This window comes from Tachypleus tridentatus, chromosome 13 (genome assembly GCF_004210375.1).
Source record: "Tachypleus tridentatus isolate NWPU-2018 chromosome 13, ASM421037v1, whole genome shotgun sequence".
In the NCBI taxonomy this organism is placed as follows: domain Eukaryota; kingdom Metazoa; phylum Arthropoda; class Merostomata; order Xiphosura; family Limulidae; genus Tachypleus; species Tachypleus tridentatus.
The window spans coordinates 199826734-199847024 of NC_134837.1; the positions used below are offsets into that span (position 1 = coordinate 199826734).

Here is a 20291-nt window from a genome sequence, read left to right on the forward strand (position 1 = left end):
ATGCTGTAGCTTTGAAGTGAGCCATCATCACTACTGGGATCCTTCATTCTATTCCCATGTGGATATCAATTTCCAGTGGTTGAGTTTTGAATTTGGAGCTGAACCAATCGATATAATGTACTCTTGCATATGGTGTGTTTGCATATATTCTGTTTGTTCTTTCTATTGAGATTCACCATCCTACCGCCCACATGGAAGTCAGTTTTGAACCAATTACTCCTGGTATCTCACACATTTTGTCTTGGGTACACTGCTCCATTGTTGCAGGTCTCAGTGGGTGCACTGCTCCATTGTTGTGGATCTCAGTGGGTGCACTGGTTGGTTACTCTGCTTCTTACTCGTGTGTTAACCTTCAATGTCTTTATGCCAAAAATGTTCCTGTATTTAAGGTCTATTTGGTTTCAGTGAGATATCTATTTCATTCTGATCACACTATTGTTGGTGAAAATATCTTCATCCAGTCAGCTGAATTTGAGTTAAAGATGGTATGATTCCCTTTCCTGTTCCCACATGGATGTTGGTTCCCAGCAGTCATGTTTTCGACACATTGGACCTACCATGTATGGCTTGTCATGCCCTATCCACTGTACGTCTTGGAATACTTTTTTCTTTTACCCATATTTTGTTAATCAGGGAGATTGAAATTATTTATATATTATGGTTAGGATTATTGTCTAACTTGTTTTTCTCCCACTGTAATGTGCTCCTTAGATTTGTTTCACCACTTCAACGTTTGGATGAAGAGTATACCTGGTACAGAAGTGGTGCTGTCTCCCACATGCAACCATTTTATTAGAGGGTTCCCTCATGAGGGTATACTTTTGATGTGTCTACTTTCTCCCTTGCATCAGTCCTTCCACCTATTCAAAGTGGGATTCTAGTTGTGTATGTGTGAGGAGGTAAGGTACCTTATCAGAAGTTATCTTATTACACTGGAAATATATATTCAATAAGTACTTGCTTCCACTCAACCTTCTCACTGTCAACAAGTGTTTAGGTTTCTGTCTAAACTTGAAGTAATAACTAGGTAGAATAGTAAAGAGGGAGTTGTATATGGGGGGGGATGTATCTGTTACAGGAGATTTATCACATGATAATTTGCATGGGAGAATAGGTTAAACTATGTAAAGCAAAGATTATGTGGGAGTGAAAGGCTTGTGCTGTGTGAAAATTTTTTTTCACTAGAAAGCAGCACTCAATAAGAATAGATTAGTATCTGAGTGGAATTAAGTACCTGTCAGAAATATATTTTTAGTGTAGGAAAATTAGAAACTTTCTTATTATTAGGCTTTTTAATTTTAATAACTAATGATTTTTGAAGTATTTTATACCCAAGTGTGGTTAAGTCGTGTCCTTCAGAACTGTTGATGCAATTTTCTTAAGGTAACTAATGATTTTTGAGACATGTCCAGGTGTGATTGATTTATAAAGTTAACTAATAAATAAGGTAAAGATGAATAAAGACACAGAAATAGATTCACTTTGTGATGTTGGTACTCACTGATTACAGTAAAGATGTTTTATGTAAAAGAGAGACGAGCAAATGTCAGTATAAGATAAATATTTACTGGTCACATTGATGAGGGAATAAGTAAAATGAGTAATTTCAACTTATACCAAATTCCTGATTTTGTGTTCTGTATGTGTACTTTACAATCACAGTGTTGTGATCCTGGAATTACCTTCTGTCACAAAAAAAGTGATTGCAGGAAAAGCCTTGTTTTATCTTCTATGTTATGAGTGGTTGGAAGAAGGAGATGTTGGTAATATATATATATATGTCTTGCCCTGAAATCTTCACAGTTGTGTATGAAAATTTCCCTGACTAGTACTTTATCAGCGTGAAGTCGTATTTAATCTTGTACATTTAATTTGTAATAACTGCATTTTAGAAATGTCTACTGATGACATGCAAGTTCTGCTCAAAATTCACAACTAGTAAAACTCTGAATTATATGTTTGTGTGTTTACTTTTAATTTTGTGCAAAGCTACATGAGGGTTAACTGTGCTAGTAGTCTATAATTTAGCAGTGTAAGACTAGAGGAAGGCAGCTAGTCATCACCGCCCACTGCCAACTCTTGGACTGCTCTTTTACCAGTGAATAATGGGATTGACTATCACATTATAATGCCTTCATGGCTGAAAGGGTGAGAATGTTTGGTGTGACAGGGATTTGAATCTGCAACCCTCAGATTTTGAGTTGAGTGCCTTAACCACCTGGCCATGCAATAGCCTTTAATGAAGAACAATGAAATAATAAATTAATTATCAATGAAACAACAAAATTAAAAATTAACCTCACTAAACCTGTTCAAGGAAGTTGTTCAATAAGATTCAAAATCGGAGGCATATAAAAATAGTAAAGTGATGTGGAAAAGATATTTGCAGTTACTCTTTTTTTATAATAGTTTTTTAGGCGTATTGTCATCAAACAGTTTGTAGGTTTTAACATTTAAATTGTAACAGGGGAGGGGGAGGTCTTCATTCTCCTCATTTGTGGGTTATCTCTCTTGTCCTTACCATGTTAATGCATTCCTTCTAGATTCATCCTATCCCAGAGAGTCTGCTCTTTCAGACTGGGATATTAACCCCTTAGCTGTGGAGTATTTTCATTGAAAACAAAATTTAGTAATTAGTTGGGTGCATTCTGCAGGCTGTTTCTCAAAAGAAATTAAAGCACACCACATGATCCATTCCACAATTGCTTGTCAGTTTACAGTTGCACCATGTGGTGCATTCTGCAGCAAAGGGGTTAATGAGGTCTTTCATTCTCTCACTTTACTTCCTCTTTGAACCACTTTCCTTGTATTTCATATTTCATTTTTTCCCTTAAAACCTGTTGTCTTCTCCTCTTAGCTTGTGGATGTCAAAAATCTGATTTGTTTTTTGTTGACATTTCAGGTACACTTATCACTCTTCCTATTCTCTTCTTTATTCAGGTTATTCCTTTCTTCCAAAGACCTCAGCAGCTAGCAAGGGTAATTTCTCTTTTTTGCCTATTTCCCTTTCTTCTATTTTTCATTTTGATCTAGTTAGACTTCCATGTACAGGCCACACACTATTATTATATTATCTCCATGGTTTCCTTCTGTGGTACTTGTTCCTGACTACTTTTTATCCCTTGGTGATTGTCCTGGGTTTGAGACCTTTTACCTTCTACCCTTGTCATTTGGGTTTGATATTTGATTTGATTGGTTTATTCTTCCTTCTCTTCTTCTTCCCAGAATTTGTTTCAGGTGTCTTTTCATTAGATGCGACACTTCACTCGTTTCCTTGCAACTTGTCTTCGTCAACTATCGGGGAAAATCCTACAGTCGTTTTAGTGGATTACACCTAATATGTTCATCTTCCATTATTTACACCATATCACAGTTTTTTCTTTATTATGTTTTTGTCTTCCACCTGTCTTCAGAGTAGGATTCTAGCTTATCTTGTGAGATAGGTAAATACTCTATTGAAAGTTGTAATTTTCCTATAGTGAAAATTCATTTTTGAGAGGTACTTTTCTCCTCTGCCAAACCTCAAAGTGATTGTTCATGACAGGCTTATATAGGGAATTACATGCATCACAAGTATGTCGCACTCCTGTAGGTGGAGAAGTGGCTCATGATGGTGTTAACGAGAGACACAATGGAATCATTTGATTTCAGTAGAGAGGAGCAGAAGGCTTTTGGCATGCATAAAGGGAAATATTTGAATATAGAGGGCAGAATTAGATGAAAATGGCTAATCTTGTATGTAGAAGAAAGTATTATTGGAAATACGTTTTTGGTAGAGGAAGATTGTATACTTCTAATGTTATATAACTACTGTTGAAAACTCATGACCAGTAAAAGTTGCATCATAAAAATGGTTAGTAATGGTTACATAGCTATCATTAACAAATGATTGCTGTTTAAACATGCTTTATGAAGATAGTTAATATGTTATCTACAGTCTATACTGTGGCTGAAATATCCTTCACATTTTCAATAAATGAATAGGAATTTATGTAAATAGACTGTGTTAACCATCCACTTTTATCCACTTAGCTTTGTCAAAGCAAAAGAAGAATTCAGGCAACACTTAAACCAGCCATGGCTGTGGTACAGGTGAGTTCATAGAGATAGCAATAAGTACTTTAATATTGTTACTTTTTACTGGCTTGTTATGGCCATTTTGGAGACAGGGTATTTAACATGCATTTAAAGTACATTTAATTCTTCTCTTCCAATGTGGCTAGTATATTTAATGTCAAATACAATTAAAACTTCATAGGAGATAAAAATATCAAAACTAAACAGTAGGATGAACAGTTGTCAAGTTTTTATTTAAAGAAGGATGACCTGAAGTATCATCCTTTAAATAACAATATATAAAAACTTGGTGATTGTGTTATTTAATTTTAGTACTTGATGTCCACAACATGGTTGTTCCAGTCCATAAACTTTTTAATCCATTTCTTCTCATTTTGGCATTTTAAAAGAATAGGTTCTTAATGATTAACCATTAACAACTTTGTGGAAGTAACTGAATGTCATTTTATTCCAGCTATTAATTCTTTATGATTTTTTCATACAACTAACATTTAAACATGATGTGTGGTTTTACTAACCACCACAGGTTGTTGTAGTAGTAAATGTTGTAAAAAAAATTTGTCATATATTTTTTAACATGATATAACTGTTTAATATTGGTTCATGCCAACTAGTAACCGTAGAACATCTGTGATATAACTTTAGTATATGTATATGTGAGAAGCACATGATGAACCTGTTAAACATGTGCATCTGCTATGGGAACTATACTGTATATTTATTGTGTGCTGGGAATTGTGATGTGTGTTGTAACTGCTTCACATTTGCATATGTTTAGTATGAACTGTAGTACATCTGTTGTAAGTGTTAAGTGTGTGAGCATTGGAAATTGTGAGTTGCATATAACACAGGATGTAACTAAATAATTCAAGAAAGTACCCTGTGACATAAAACTCAAAACTTTATTGTTTGATATAGAGAATGTAATATTGTGGTTACAATGTTTTACCAGTATAACCTGATATCACCAAGTGAGCTCCTGATATGTGTAATAAATACTCTTTGTAGTTTTAATATGATGATGTCAAGCTAACCTACAACTGTAAATATTATAATCTATATTTCTGACAATAAACACTTTTAAGTTTCAGAATGTACCTGTTTAACATATGCATAGGTGTATTGGAAACCAAAATTTATATGGTTTTTGATTGACTCTAAGCTTTGGTTACATCACCATTGTTTATACTGTTATTGTTTGACTGTTACTTTGGATACATAACCATTGTTTATACTGTTGTTCATTGACTGTTACTTTGGATACATCACCATTGTTTTTACTGTTGTTCATTGACTGTTACTTTGGATACATCACCATTGTTTTTACTGTTGTTCATTGACTGTTACTTTGGATACATCACCATTGTTTTTACTGTTGTTCATTGACTGTTACTTTGGATGCATCACCATTGTTTTTACTGTTGTTCATTGACTGTTACTTTGGATGCATCACCATTGTTTATACTCTTGTTCATTGACTGTTACTTTAGATACATCACCATTGTTTTTACTGTTGTTCATTGACTGTTATTTGGATACATCATTATTGTTTATACTATTGTTTATTGACTGTTACTTTGGATACATCATTATTGTTTATACTGTTGTTTCTAGCTTATAGTAAGTGAACACAAATAGAATGTTTACTGCATTTTTATCCTCATAGGTGAGTTTTTGTGTTGCTTTTTAGACATACATTTTTGAAGTGATGCTTACCTGGAATGAGAATTGATTCATATATGTTTTATGTTCTGGAAATGATGATTAACAGTTTTGTGGTACTCTGTTGACAGTGACTTTCCAACATATGCTTCTGATGTTCCATACTTTCAGTATGATCATGACCTGAAAGCCTTTAGTACTGAGGGAATCCATTTAATTGTCTGTGTTCATGGTCTAGATGGTGAGTACTCTCTTTCTTAAGATATATTGACTCTTTGTATTATTAGATCCTGTTTACAGGTAGTGTAAAGAAATATGTCACCATAGGAAATAAGTCTTAATGTTTCTCTTGTACCTGACAGGTTTGTATATTGTTAGTTCTAGTGCACACTGAGTAGTTTATGTTGTACATTCTTAGTGATTGTTTACAGTTAGTAGTTTCTGTTGTACATTGTAAGTACTTGTTTCAGTGTAGAATCTGTGTTGTACATTGTAAGTACTTGTTTACAGTGTAGAATCTGTGTTGTACATTGTAAGTACTTGTTTACAGTGTAGAATCTGTGTTGTACATTGTAAGTACTTGTTTACAGTGTAGAATCTGTGTTGTACATTGTTAGTACTTGTTTACAGTGTAGAATCTGTGTTGTACATTGTTAGTACTTGTTTACAGTGAGTAGATTGTGTTGTACATTGTTAGTGCTTGTTTACAGTCAGTAGTTTGTGTTGTATATTGTTAGGATATCCTGTGCTTATAAATTTGAGTCACTCACCTAGTTATGTGTAAAATTTCTTTTGTTCAAATATTCATGTAATATTCTGAATCTAGGTTTCTCAATAAAGCACAGCTTTCTCTCTGGATAAGAATGTAACCCTACTTGCTGGAAACATTGTTCCTTTGTTTACAGGTAACAGTGCTGACTTACGATTGTTCAGGACCTACTTAGAACTGGGGCTACCTAATGTTAACTTTGAGTTTCTGATGTCTGAAAGAAATCAGGTGTGTTTCTTTTCTTAGAGATTTTTGTTTCAAGGTGCTTGTTTTTCTTATGAGAGTTGTATATTTGAAAAGTAAAGATACTTTGCTGAAGGGTTTTTGTTGTATATCTTTAAGAAAAGTATCTTTTTGGGAATGGGTATAAATTTATAACTGTGTCGTCATCCATTTTCTTACTGTACAAAATAAATGGAATCTTTCTTGAATATATTTCATACTTGATTAAAAACTGTTAAGTTGATACTGAACTTACCTTTCTGAAGTAAATTCTGGAAGGTGTAATTTAGTTTTTCCACTGAGTGAAATTAGCAATATTTTGAAAGGCTGTCATTAAGTTGTGTGAGTACTTGAGTAGATACATGCAAAGAACAACCATGCAACTTTTATGTATAGTTTTAAAATAATAAATTTAAATAATCACATCTAAGTACTTAAGTTTCTATTTAACTCTGTTATTCCCATGTGGGTGCATCTTGTTTCAAGAGGAAAGTTATACCATTGAATACATCAGTATAGAAGATAAAATATTTTGCACAGTTTGAGAAGTAATGAAACTTTAACAGAATGTACACTTAATGTGCCTTAGAATAGAATTCATGAAACTTCTGTTTATTCCTTTGCTTATGGATAAGGGGTCCAAAGTGTCTATGTCACAACTTTTTACAGAGTGCATTCAACATGGTATCTTGTAATTGATGTCAGTTATAAACTGCTTATTTTTCCCTCCATAGCTGAAGCAGTATATAAGAATACTACAAAAAACTGTACCTATGCATTTCTGATATTCAGCAGGTTACGTAAATTTAATAAGAAAACTCTATGATGGATAAAATGTTTTTATCCTTCAAATAATTTCACTTTGTTGTTGTCTTGATTGTAAATACATTCCTGATGTATCTGGTATTTTGTGTATAACAGATTTTTACATCTTACTAAAAGTTAGCCACATTTTATGTAGACACAGGAAACAAATTTTGAATTGTATTAATCTTTCCTCCTCTGACTGAGCTGACCCATTAAACATTCAGGTAACTATTGATACCAAGTTTGTGCATCTTGCTTCAAGGGAAGAAATTGAACAATTAAATTGAAGTATCATAGAAAATAAACTTGTATGTCTTTCACATATTTACAAAAATAGTCATTAATGGGTTCAAATGTTATTCAGTAGAAGAACGTTATTAAATTTTATAAATTTTTTTTTAAACTGAGAATTTTGGTTTTGTTTCATTTATGAATAAAAACATTATTGCTTTTGAATTTCCTGAATTTTTTTCTAAGCATGATATGGCACTCGTGGTCTCCTGGGCAGAAAGATGATATGAATTTGAAAAACAGTTGCACTGATATGACCTTTTAAAAGCTTGCTCTATGATTTCATACTTGATTTGAACTATGATTTTGCAGTAAGATATTTTTTTTTCATGAGTTGTCATGGTTTAATCATTCTGTATTGAACTGTATCAAGTTTGTTTCTTTACCAAGACCACTGTGTTAGTTGGTTTTTACATACTTTTGTACATACGAGCTAAAACAGCAGGGTTTACAATATTAAATACTAGTAAAATGTCTAAAAATTCAACAAAATATAAAAAATTGCAGTGTTTAGTTCATTTTGCTTTCTTATGAAACCATGCAGAATTAAATATTTGATCATTGGTCACCGGATGTTGTCTGTCTAAAAGTTGTTTTAAAACTAAAAATTGTTTCTGGCAATGTTGATAATGTGAGTTCTAACCTCCCATCCCACCCCATCCAAGAGATTACATTGCTCATTCATAGATTATAGAAAATTACACATGGCCTGGCATGGCCAAGCGCGTAAGGCGTGCGACTCGTAATCCGAGGGTCGCGGGTTCGTGCCCTCGTCACGCTAAACATGCTCGCCCTCCCAGCTGTGGGGTGTATAATGTGACGGTCAATCCCACTATTCGTTGTTAATAGAGTAGCCCAAGAGTTGGCGGTGGGTGGTGATGACTAGCTGCCTTCCCTCTAGTCTTACACTGCTAAATTAGGGACGGCTAGCACAGATAGCCCTCGAGTAGCTTTGTGCGAAATTCCAAAACGAACGAACGAACGAAGAAAATTACACAGCATACCTTTTGAAAATTTGAACTATCACATGTTTAAGCACTCTTACTGCACATATATTTAATTTTAAATAGAAAGGTGTAACTTTTTTCTTAATTGGAATAAAATAACATAACCAGTACTCTGAAAAATTGGTTTTTAAAAATTATATTGATGTAGCAGCAGTTCATTAAAATTATGATTTTAAAATGTTGAAAAATCTTTTTGTTAACTTTTAACAACACTGATACAAAAGTTAACATGTTACCATAAAACTAGCTCTCAGTAGGCCTTACACCTACACACGTTTTTTTTTTGCAAAGTTCTTTTTTTATATTTATGTGGAATGGACAGACAACTTTATCCCAGATGATACAATTCTACTAGTAGAACTTGTCGAAAATTGACAAAGAAATGTAAAGTGCATTGTTGTAATCCATGGTCTAATACTAAGGACCATTGGATTCACGTTGAAAAAAAAATGTCTAAAAAACTTCCTTTTAAGCTACATTTTCAGTATTTGCACCTTCGTGGAATGTTTGTACTGTGTACAGAGTTGCTGAATAACCGTGATAAAAAATAAAAAAACTGACTTGGTTTATTGCAAACCCAACAGAGAGACATCTTCTTTCTCAAGTTATATTAATTTAACATTTTTAAATGAAATATTCTGATTAACAATTATAAATAAAGTCAGCTTGGTGATAATTTTGGCAGAATAATTATTTTTATTGGTTGTAAACATCTGAAACTGTGTGTGGTAATTATAAAATGCTTAATTTTATGAAATAAACGTTTTATGTAAATATTCATAATAATGGAAAGATGTTAAAAGTACATTTTTACATCTTTCTCTTATTGTGAATCTTAAAAAGTACGTATTCACAACAGTGCAAAGATGTAAAAAGTATGTTTTTTGTAAAGATTCACAACAGTGCAAAGATATTAAAAGTAATTATTAAAATTTACAACAAAGGCAAGCATTTTAATTGTCTCTTAAAAGATATGAAGAAATCTTCATTATTCAAAGCTGCAGGTTCATATAGAAGAAAGATATTTTCATAGGAAACATTCAGAAAGTTCTTTCAAAGTTATTCCATCTTGTAATTTGTTTAAGTTACTATAAAACCTACCTTATAATAATTTTGTCAAATTAATGAGTCTGGATTTATGAAACTTAAAATCCTACTTTATTATTGAAATTTAGTTAGGAACTCAAAGTTTTAATTTCCTGTAACTATGGTAATGTGTTTATTCCTAATTTTAAAAAGTTATGTACATAAGTCAGTAGCATATTTAAATAAGTGGCTCCTTAGTAACTACTGATTGTTTCTCTAAAGGGAGAAACTTTTGGAGACTTTGAAGTGATGACGGATCGACTGGTATCTGAAATTACCTACCACATTGAAGTTTATGGTTTAGTGCCTACAAAGATCAGGTGAATTTTGGTTACATTATCTGGGTCTGCTGGTGCAAACACTCAATTTCATAATTAATAAAAATGGCCATGTGAAGTTAATTTATATTTTTGAGAAAATACCAGTGTAACAAAAAATTAATTTCATGCAAACCAGCAGTATGTTATTAGTGTTGTACTCAAGTTATAATTAATGTTAGTAAGTGTCATATATACTCATTAGTGTCAGTTATGAATAAATGGTTATTTTAGTAAGTTTCCTATAACCTCATCTGTATCTATATCTTTCAACAATATTTGCAGAAAAAAATCAGCTAGTCACCTTAACTAGTAGTTTACCAACAAAAACAGAACCTGCCAGTCAGTTTGAATTACGGTTGTTAAATAATCATTTAGGTAGAAAACAAACTTGTTCTGTATTAAGGGTACACAAAGGACTGTGTTACGTTAGGCCATTTGTTTGGCAAACCGTGAACAAAGCACCTCCCAGAACTAAGCTTGGTCAACTTTATTAGAAGTACTGTCATGTGCAGTGTTAACCTGTATACTAGACAGTAAACCTGCTTTAACTGTAGAGCAACAGCTGATCTATAATATACCACAATTGAAACCATCATCAATAACATTTTTAGTAATAACAAAGTGCCTTTTGGTTGATGAATATCCAGATGAAACTTAGTGAACTGCTTCAGAACAAGATAAATTATAACTGAGTGAATCTTGTTATAGCAACTTTACATATCGGATAAATTTTCTGTTTTGGTTTTGAGGGAGTTAACAGTAAAGATAATTTTTCTGTTTTGGTGTTGAGGGAGTTAACAGTAAAGATAATTTTCTGTGTGTTGGTTTTGAGGGAGTTGACAGTAAAGATAATTTTATGTGTTGGTGTTGAGAAGTAACAGTAGAGATAAATTTTGTTTTGATTTCAAGAGAGCTGACAGTAAAGATAATTTTTGTTTTGAGGGAGCTGACAGTATAGATGATTTTTTGTTTTGTTTTGAGGGTGTTAACAGTGAAAGTAATTTTTCTGTTTTGGTGTTGAGGGAGTTAACAGTAAAGATAATTTTCTGTGTGTTGGTTTCGAGGGAGTTGACAGTAAAGATAATTTTTATGTGTTGGTGTTGAGGAAGTAACAGTAGAGATAAATTTTGTTTTGATTTCAAGAGAGCTGACAGTAAAGATAATATTTTTTTATTTTGAGCGAGCTAACAGTAAAAATATTTTTTTTGTTTTGAGGGAGCTGACAGTATAGATGATTTTTTGTTTTGAGGGTGTTAACAGTGAAGGTAATTTTTCTGTTTTGAAAGATACCATACATGCATTGAATAATTTACATAAAATGCTTCAGTCTCTGTCTCTTCAGATTTTAGATTTTGGTCAGAATAAAAAATTCAGCACAGAGTCTGAATCACTGTCTCCGAAACTAGAATGAAGGCAGGGACATCATGTTTCCTGGTTTCAGTTTCAGGCATGTTGTAAAAATGACAGTTCTGTTTATTGCAGCTACAAAACCAAGTACTATTGTCTGGATGATTTCCTTTGTACCAGTATTTTAAAATCCTGGATAGCTATGCTTGCATTATGGATTAGAAAGTGATATCGAGGTGAAATGTTTCAATTACTGATAACTAGGCAGTGATTTTAACAAAAGAGTATGTTATATTTTTAAGTATAACCTATTGTACCTTTAATTCAAGGAAATTTAGAAAGTTCTTGAAGTATTGAGTTATCTGAAAGTGTATGACCTCTAATGGAGTCAACAATAACACATTTTAAGATTGTGACATAGAAGACAAGAAAAAGAGTGTTCCACTAAAGTAGAATTTACAACTCTAGGGTGCTGGTTAGGCCTCATGAGAAATGCATTTTTGTGTTTCTAAGAAAGAAATAGGAGGAATGAATATCAAATATTTGAAACTTATTTACAGTGAAGAATGGGAGGCTTCATAATTTATCTATAGTTAAAGAATATGGGATGCATAATTTATTTACAGTGAAGAATAGAGGCTTCATAATTTATTTACATGAAGAATAAAGGCTTCATAATTTATTTACAGTGAAAGAATAGAGGATTGATAATTTATTTACAGTTAAATAATATGGGATGCATAATTTACAGTGGAAGAATAGAGGATTGATAATTTACTTACAGTGGAAGAATAGAGTATTGATAATTTATCTGTAGTTAAAAAATAGGGGATGCATAATTTAGTTACAGTGGAAGAATAGAGTATTGATAATTTATCTGGAGTTAAAAAATAGGGGATGCATAATTTAGTTACAGTGGAAGAATAGAGTATTGATAATTTATCTGTAGTTAAAGAATAGGGGATGCATAATTTATCTGTAGTTAAAGAATAGAGGATTGATAATTTATCTGTAGTTAAAGAATATGGGATGCATAATTTATTTACAGTGGAAGAATAGAGAATAGATAATTTATCTGTAGTTAAAGAATATGGGATGCATAATGTACTTACAGTGGAAGAATAGTGTATTGATAATTTATCTGTAGTTAAAGAATAGGGGATGCATAATTTATTTACAGTGGAAGAAAAAAGGATTGATAATTTATCTATAGTTAAAGAATACGGGATGCATTATTTATGGTGGAAGAATAAAGGGTTCATTATTTATTTACAGTGGAAAAATGGAGGATTGATAATTTATCTATAATTAAAGAATAGAGGATTCATAATTAATTTATAGTGAAAGAATTGAAGACTGATAATTTATCTATAGTGAAGAAATAAGGGATTCATAATATATTTATAATGGAAGAATAGTGACTTATATATTGTTTACCATGGTTATTTCATGTGCATTAATATATTCCAAAGAATTACATTAATTGTAATGTTTAAAGTACTAGTTTTAACTTTTGTAAGTGATTATTATTAATGTTTTGAAATGTCTTATCATTCTAAATTATAAAGTATTTTTAATAGTTTTTTTAACTGTTATATACACATTTCCTTTTCTTCACTAGTTTCATTGGTCATTCTTTGGGAAATATAATAATCCGGTCAGCTCTTACCAGGCCAGAGATGAAGCCCTTCTTGGACAACCTCCATACCTTTCTTTCTCTCTCTGGACCACACTTGGGGACATTATACAACAGCAGTGGACTGGTCAATATGGGTAGGATTACCATAAAAAAATTGCGTTCTTTGGTAAAATGTAATTGTTTATCCAATGTTAAATGTTTAATTTGAGATCATGGCACTGATTCATTTACGTAGTACCAAGAATTTAGTTTGAATGGGAAATGGGTAAAAGGAGGTAAGTACCTATCAGAAACATATTTTGAGTGTAGGAAAATGTTAACTTTTGAAATAGCACTACCATAGTTAGAATCTAATATTGGAAAAGTGGAAGGGCCAATATTCAAGTAGAAAATGACTACTAGGAAAAAAGCAGGTATTCCATTATTAAAATGTGAGACACATCTTTGGAATATAGCACTGCTTCTTGAACAGGTATGTTCTTTTCCCAGTAAAAAAGATAAGATGCAAAGGGCAGAAATGAAGAAAAAGTACAGGTGTAGCTAGAGGATTGTATATGAATAGAGCAATTACAGTCTTCCTGAGCAGAAAACATTCAGGGGAAGCACCTTGGGATAGATGTATTATGTCAAATATTGTCTAACAAGTCAGAAAAAATAGAGTAGAAGTGCCTTGCATAATAGACAGAGTCATTATGCATGTATAATAGGTAACATAACAACAACAGCCCTCTTCTCATTGAGTGAGTACATATGACTGAGATTTTGCTGCTGTACAAAACCCACTCATGAGGAATCCTCCATGGTCCATCACTTCAATGAGCGGGAATCAGAAGTGGTAATGACCCTTGTTCTCCACTAGAAAGAAGAGGAGAAGAAACACATTGGGGATCTGAAGGAATGTCCCACTGGAGACAGTGCAATGGGTGTCTTTGTTTCCCTATTTTAATGTACTTTAGTGTCCTTCTGCTGGTTTGTTTAGTACAAAGAATGTTGTTTGGTATCTTTCTACTGGTTTATTTACTTAGTAACGAGAATGAGTTTGGTGTCTTTCTATTGGTTTATTTACTTGGTACCAATAATGTAGTTTAGTATCCTTCTACTAGTTTATTTAGTATCAATAATATAGTTTAGTATCTTTCTACTGGTTTATTTATTTGATACCAAGAATGAATTTAATTTCTGTGAGTTTTGGGGTAATGTACTACTTGTTTCAACCTGAAGAAGACAAACCAATGTTTTTTTGAAATATATAGCATGGTCCCAAAAGTAAAACCACTACATTATCTTTATAAATTGCTGTTTGTTAAATTACTTTTATACAGACACATAAAGGAATCTATCTTGAGGGGATCTTCCAGAGAAAATTTTGTACTTTTACCTCCTCTGAGATCTGAACATCCACCCACGTGTTTGCCATGCATGGCAACCTGTGAAAGGGAGGAGGGGATCCTGGTGGTTGAAGGTTCCATCCCTAATGCACAACTCTGGCCTTGAATTCTTGTAGACAAGCAGCCTTAGGGTCATTCACCTGGTCTACTTGGGGCATAGTCAGCCAAGTACCAGTGTTGGATAATCTCAACAGGTGTTATGAACATTGTGTCTGTTACTGGTGTTTAGGTATAGTGCTCACAAAACCCTGGCATTGCAGTACATCTCCTTGTATGGCTCTGTGGTGGGTGGGGACAGCTAGCACTGAAATGTTCATAATTTATTATGAATGCCCCTATTTATGAAAATAAATAAATAAAATTGAAAAAACAATAATTGATAAATATCTACAAATGGGTGACTGTTCAACAACAATCACCATCACAGTCAGTTTCTGTATCTAGATTTCTCATTTTGCACTCATTGTCTGAGAAATCCTTATGTCAGATGTCTCCCTTTTTTATATGCAAAAACGGCTCGTTTGGGTTGAGAAAATATTTTACATAGAAGAGCGAACAACGTTTCGACCTTCTATGTAAAATATTTTCTCAACCCAAACGAGCCGTTTTTGCATATAAATTTCTCAACAAGTGGGTTTCTCGACATCACTGGTCTCCCTTTTTTATTCAAAAGGGATTATAGGGGCTTGGTAACTTAGTAAGAAAGTTGCACTCTGGAGATATTTGGTGGAAACATCCTCACTCCAACACACTAAACTCCTCTGGAATTTGTAGAGCATTAGAAATATGCTCATCAAGGTTACTCATCATGCTACCCTAAATTCCTCAAGAGGAGTTATTGTTGAGAGGGGCTTGAAGAACATTCCTAAACCTGTGATCTTGGCTGGTTTCTCCAACAAGGTGTTTCTGAGGTGCTCCAAATTTCAACTCACAAAGATGCCTACTAATGTTCTTATTTTCACATTTACATCACTACATCCACCTGCCACAGTCAAGTTAACCCTCTCAGATGTTTCCATTGTCAGCAGTTCAGTCACTCGAAAACATCATGTTGTGTTTCTTTAACATGTGCTCATTTCGGTGGAAAAAGTCACGACACCTATGAGTGTGAACTAGAACCAAGTTGTTTTAACTGTAGTGGTTCACACCTCTCTTACTCTGGTTCTTGCCTGAGTGGATGGAGGAGAAAGATGTGCAATGCTTCAAGATTGTGAACAGTATCTTCTACCCAGAGGCTTAGAAGTTAGTCCCACACTCATTATTAGACATATACTGATGTGCTCAGTTCCAATGCTACAGTGGGAGTGCAGAAAGATCTCTCTATGCCTCCAGTAGAGTTGTTTGCAAAACACCTGAAGAGCCTTTTGCCCTTCATGGTTAAAAGAATTGATGAGTCTATGTCTACTCCTGTCTCTTTTCTGTCACTCCTTTCAGTGGCTATCCAGGTTCAATTCCTTTGACTCTGGGTGCAGGAATTTCCTAGGATCCATCATCTTATTCAGCCCTGAGATACAAAATGATTATTTGTTTTCACCCCTAGTCAGTTGAATTTTCGTTCACAGACAGAAACCTGCCTACTTGACCCAGGGCAGGATCCATGGAGGTCAGTAGATCTCTGTCCAAGAAAGAAAAAAAAATGTGGTCATACTGAAAGTCTCCTCACCCTATTTTCCTCCACATAAATAAAAGTGGGTACTTTGATACAGTGGGACTTTCAGGGTTTTCATTTGAATATAAACAACATTAAGGATGTGATTGATTCTTATCATCCTGTGTGTCTCTCCTTACAGGAAATGTTTCTGAAACCTGTTGATACAGTTACGTTTTGTCAGTTTTCTTTGTACAGAAATGATAGGTTGTGTGATGGACAAGTGCATGGAGGGGTGGCACTGTTGGTCAATCGGCACATGCCCACTCTGCCATGCAATACACCCTTGAGGGCCTTAGCCATTTATGTTTCCTTGGGTCATACCATCACTATATGTTCTCTCTACCTGTCTCTTGCAGAGATCTATGATCAATCACAGCTTGATGCCCTCACTGAACAGTTATTCTCTCCCTTCTTATTCCTGGGGAATTTTTGTGGACATAATCCCCTCTAGGGTGATGCTGATGTTGATGGGAGGGGTCATTCCATAGAGCATATGCTCTTGGATCACAACCTTTCTCTCTTGAATATTGGGTTCTTATACTTATTTTCATACATCTCATCAGTCTTTTACTGCTATTGATCTCTCTATTTTCTTCCCTTCACTTTTTATGGAGGATTGAGAGTAACTCATGGGACAGTGACCGTTTTCCTGTTATTTTCAGAGAGACTGCCTCTGGTTGATGCCACCCAACCCATGTGCCTTGATGGAAGATGGACCAGGCCAACTGTACCTCTTTCACTGCTGTCCCAGAACTTGATCCTGCCATCATCTATAAGCCATCAATAGATAACTGGGTGTCAGCAGTGATTGACCGTATTGTTCAACTGCTGAATGTATTCCTGAAACCTTGACACATTTTCCATGGTATTCTTGTCCATGGTGAAATTTTGCCTGCCACATAGCACAGAAGGCTCATAAAAATGGGCCTGGGATAGTTTTCTTAGGTAACTCACACTTTTAAACTATATTGCTTTTTCATGTCTTGTACACATGCTTTGCAAGCCAGACATCAAGGACAGAATGAGTCTAGGATTAAGTTAATTTGCATATCTTCTATCTCAAGTTCCAAAGTCATATGGGATACGATTCTGAAGGTCAGTGGGCAGTATAATTCCATACTCCTTTCAGTCTTGCTCTCTGATTGTCAGAAAATTGCTGATACCCAGAGTATCTCCAGTACACTCATCAAAAGCTTTTCTTGTGCATGTAGCATTTGTGGTTCATCTCCCATCTTCTTTGTCATCAAGACTTTGGCAAAGCAATTGCCTCTTTCTTTTCAGGCTGATTGCTCCTTTACACTGTTGTAACTCAAGTTTGCTCTTCGTTGGGCTGGCAGTACATTAGTCGAACCAGATGGTATTCACTATAAGATGCTGTGCCATCTCTCTTCTACCTCTCTTGCTACTTTTCTGGTTGTTTTTAACCGTATCTGGCAGGAGAATGCTTTTCCTGATGCTTGGCATTGGTCTGTTGTCCTCCCTTTTACCAAGCCTGGGAAGGATCCCAAGATTCATTCAGACTACTGTCCAGTTGCTTTGATGAGCTGGCTCTGGAAAAATTTAGAGAGAATAATTAATGTTCGTCTTGTGTGGTTACTCAAATCAAACAACCTCCTCTCTTCCACTCAGTGTGGGTTTTGATAACAGCACTCCACCATGGATCACCTGGCTTGACTTGAAATGTCAATTAGGGAAGCCTTTTTCAAGCGACAAAATCTTATTTTTTTTTTTTTTTTTTTTACCTTGAGAAAGCTTATGATACTACTTAGAGGTATGGCAACTTGCAAGATCTTCACTCATATGGGTTGCATGGCCATTTGCCCACTTTTATCAAAATGTTTTATAATGGACTGGTGATTCGAAGTTGGTGTTGGTTTGACACTTTCTCTTTCTTTACCACAGGAACTTGGAGTCCCTTAGGGCTGTTTTTTAAGTGTTACAATTTTCATTATAAACATCAATACCTCTACTGGACAACTACCCCACACAGTTGCAAATGGTCTCTATGTCAACGAATTCCACATCTTGTGTCAGTCATCGAGCATGAGGTTTATTGAGTGGCAGCTATAGACTGCCCTCAATCATTTGCTAAATTAGACCACAACAAACAGTTTTACCTTTTCTCTCACTAAAATCATCTGCATGCACTTTTGCCACCAGTGGGGTATTTTTGTGCTTCCTATGGTCTCTGAGGTAAAGATCTTGGGTCTTATATTTGACTGTAAACTGACTTTTATTCTACCCATCAAGCAGTTACTTGTCAAGTGTACAAGAGCACTGAATATTCTCTGTATCCTCTCTTCCACCTCTTGGGAAGCGGGTCAGTGTTCTATGCTAAAGATCTATTATGCCATCATTTTTTTCAAAACTGGACTATGGGTTTCTGGTTTATGGCTTTACCAGAACCTTGGGCTTGATGATGTTGGATCCCATTCACCATCTGGGGCTTCAGCTCTGCGTGGGGGCTTTCTGCATTTCTCCAGTCTATAGTTTGTTCACTAAGTCTCATGAACCTCCTCTACATCGCCATCATTTGAAACTGTCTTTACTGTATGCTTCAAAACCCTTGGTTGTTAATATCCTGTATTGTTTTTTGTTAATTGTGTTGTTACTTGTTGATGATAATGTTTACGTTATTATTCATTAGTCAAGGTTTAACATCCTATATTGTTTTTTTATTAATTATATTGTTACTTGTTGGTAATAATTTTGTTTACTTATGATATTGTTTACATCATTATTCATTAGTCAAGGTTTAGCATTCTATATTATTTTAGTAAGAACTTTGTTTTATGTTGTGTGTTATTGTTACTCAGGGATGTGGTTCATGCAGAAATGGAAGAAGTCTGGCTCACTTCTGCAGCTGGGCATGAAGGATGCTGCTGATCTGCGGGAGACTTTCCTCTACAAACTTAGCAAGAAGTCAGGTTGGACATTTTGTTTTCACAAGCTTAGCAAGAGATAAGTAAAGTAAACGTCTACAGAATTATTAAAATGTGAGTTTGAAACTGCTTCATTCAAAGTTAACTAGACATGAGGTTAGGAAATTAATGCTGTATAAAATTACCAAGTAATGTGATTGGATTAATAATGTTTCACATATAGTAAGATATTAATGTGAAACATTTGTTGAGGTTTTTAACCAGATTATGTTTCATTTTCATCATGGTTTGTTTAGTTTCCTTTATAATATGCACATTATTTCTGTGGACTAAAATGTAGTACAAAACCTTGGGAAGCTCTGGTTACTATGAGAATACTGAACATTATTTTTCTTCTGTTTATATTAAATCTTCAAGATTTATGGTAGCGTATGTGGCACCTACTCAATTTTGTAAATGCCCCTTAGTGGCACAGTGGTATGTTTGCAGACTTACATTACTGAAATTCAGGTTTTGATACTTGTGGTGGGCAGAGCACAGATAGCCTATTGTGTAGCTCTTTGTGTTTAATTACAAAGAACAAGAAACTTTTTATAAAAACAGTTTGCATTACTCTATATGATAAATTGCTTATGTTTATGAAAGTAGAATTTTTTATACAAAGATGCTGCCTGCAAAGGGAAACATTTCTAGTGAGAAAAAATCAGTGAACTTTTTTGAACTGTAACAGTCTGATTTTAACAGATATTTACTGTAGAATAACCACTAAACTATTTGAATAGTTGTATTAAAAAAATAAAATTTTGCAGTAATTAGAATTATTTTAATAGTGTAATAAGTATTTAGCAAAAAGCCGTGTAAGAAGGACGTGTAACTTTTCACCCATGAGCTATTGTGTTGTAACGTTCAGTGTTACATATCTATCAACATTAACTATTAAAAACCTAAATGCTGTGTTTTTTCAGGTTTGGAACATTTCAAGAATGTGTTATTGTTTGGTTCATCTCAAGACCGCTATGTTACATCTCATTCAGCTCGAATTGAACTCTGTAAATCAGCTGTCAGGGACACCTCTGTCCAAGGTTTGTTCCTTCCCCCTATCTCCTAGGTTTTCATTGTTATTCTGTGTGACAGCAAGGTTAT

General features: G+C 34.1%; 1 protein-coding gene across 1 annotated transcript in view; it reads left to right on the plus strand.

Annotated features, from left to right (window-relative positions):
- The window catches only part of LOC143236735 (protein FAM135A-like), a 67650-nt gene that overhangs the window by 41229 nt on the left and 6130 nt on the right, over nucleotides 1-20291 (plus strand). The window contains 7 exon segments of the mRNA XM_076475193.1: nucleotides 4033-4092; nucleotides 5871-5980; nucleotides 6645-6736; nucleotides 10144-10241; nucleotides 13210-13361; nucleotides 19083-19193; nucleotides 20114-20230. Of these exon segments, the coding sequence (XP_076331308.1) occupies nucleotides 4033-4092; nucleotides 5871-5980; nucleotides 6645-6736; nucleotides 10144-10241; nucleotides 13210-13361; nucleotides 19083-19193; nucleotides 20114-20230 (740 nt within the window).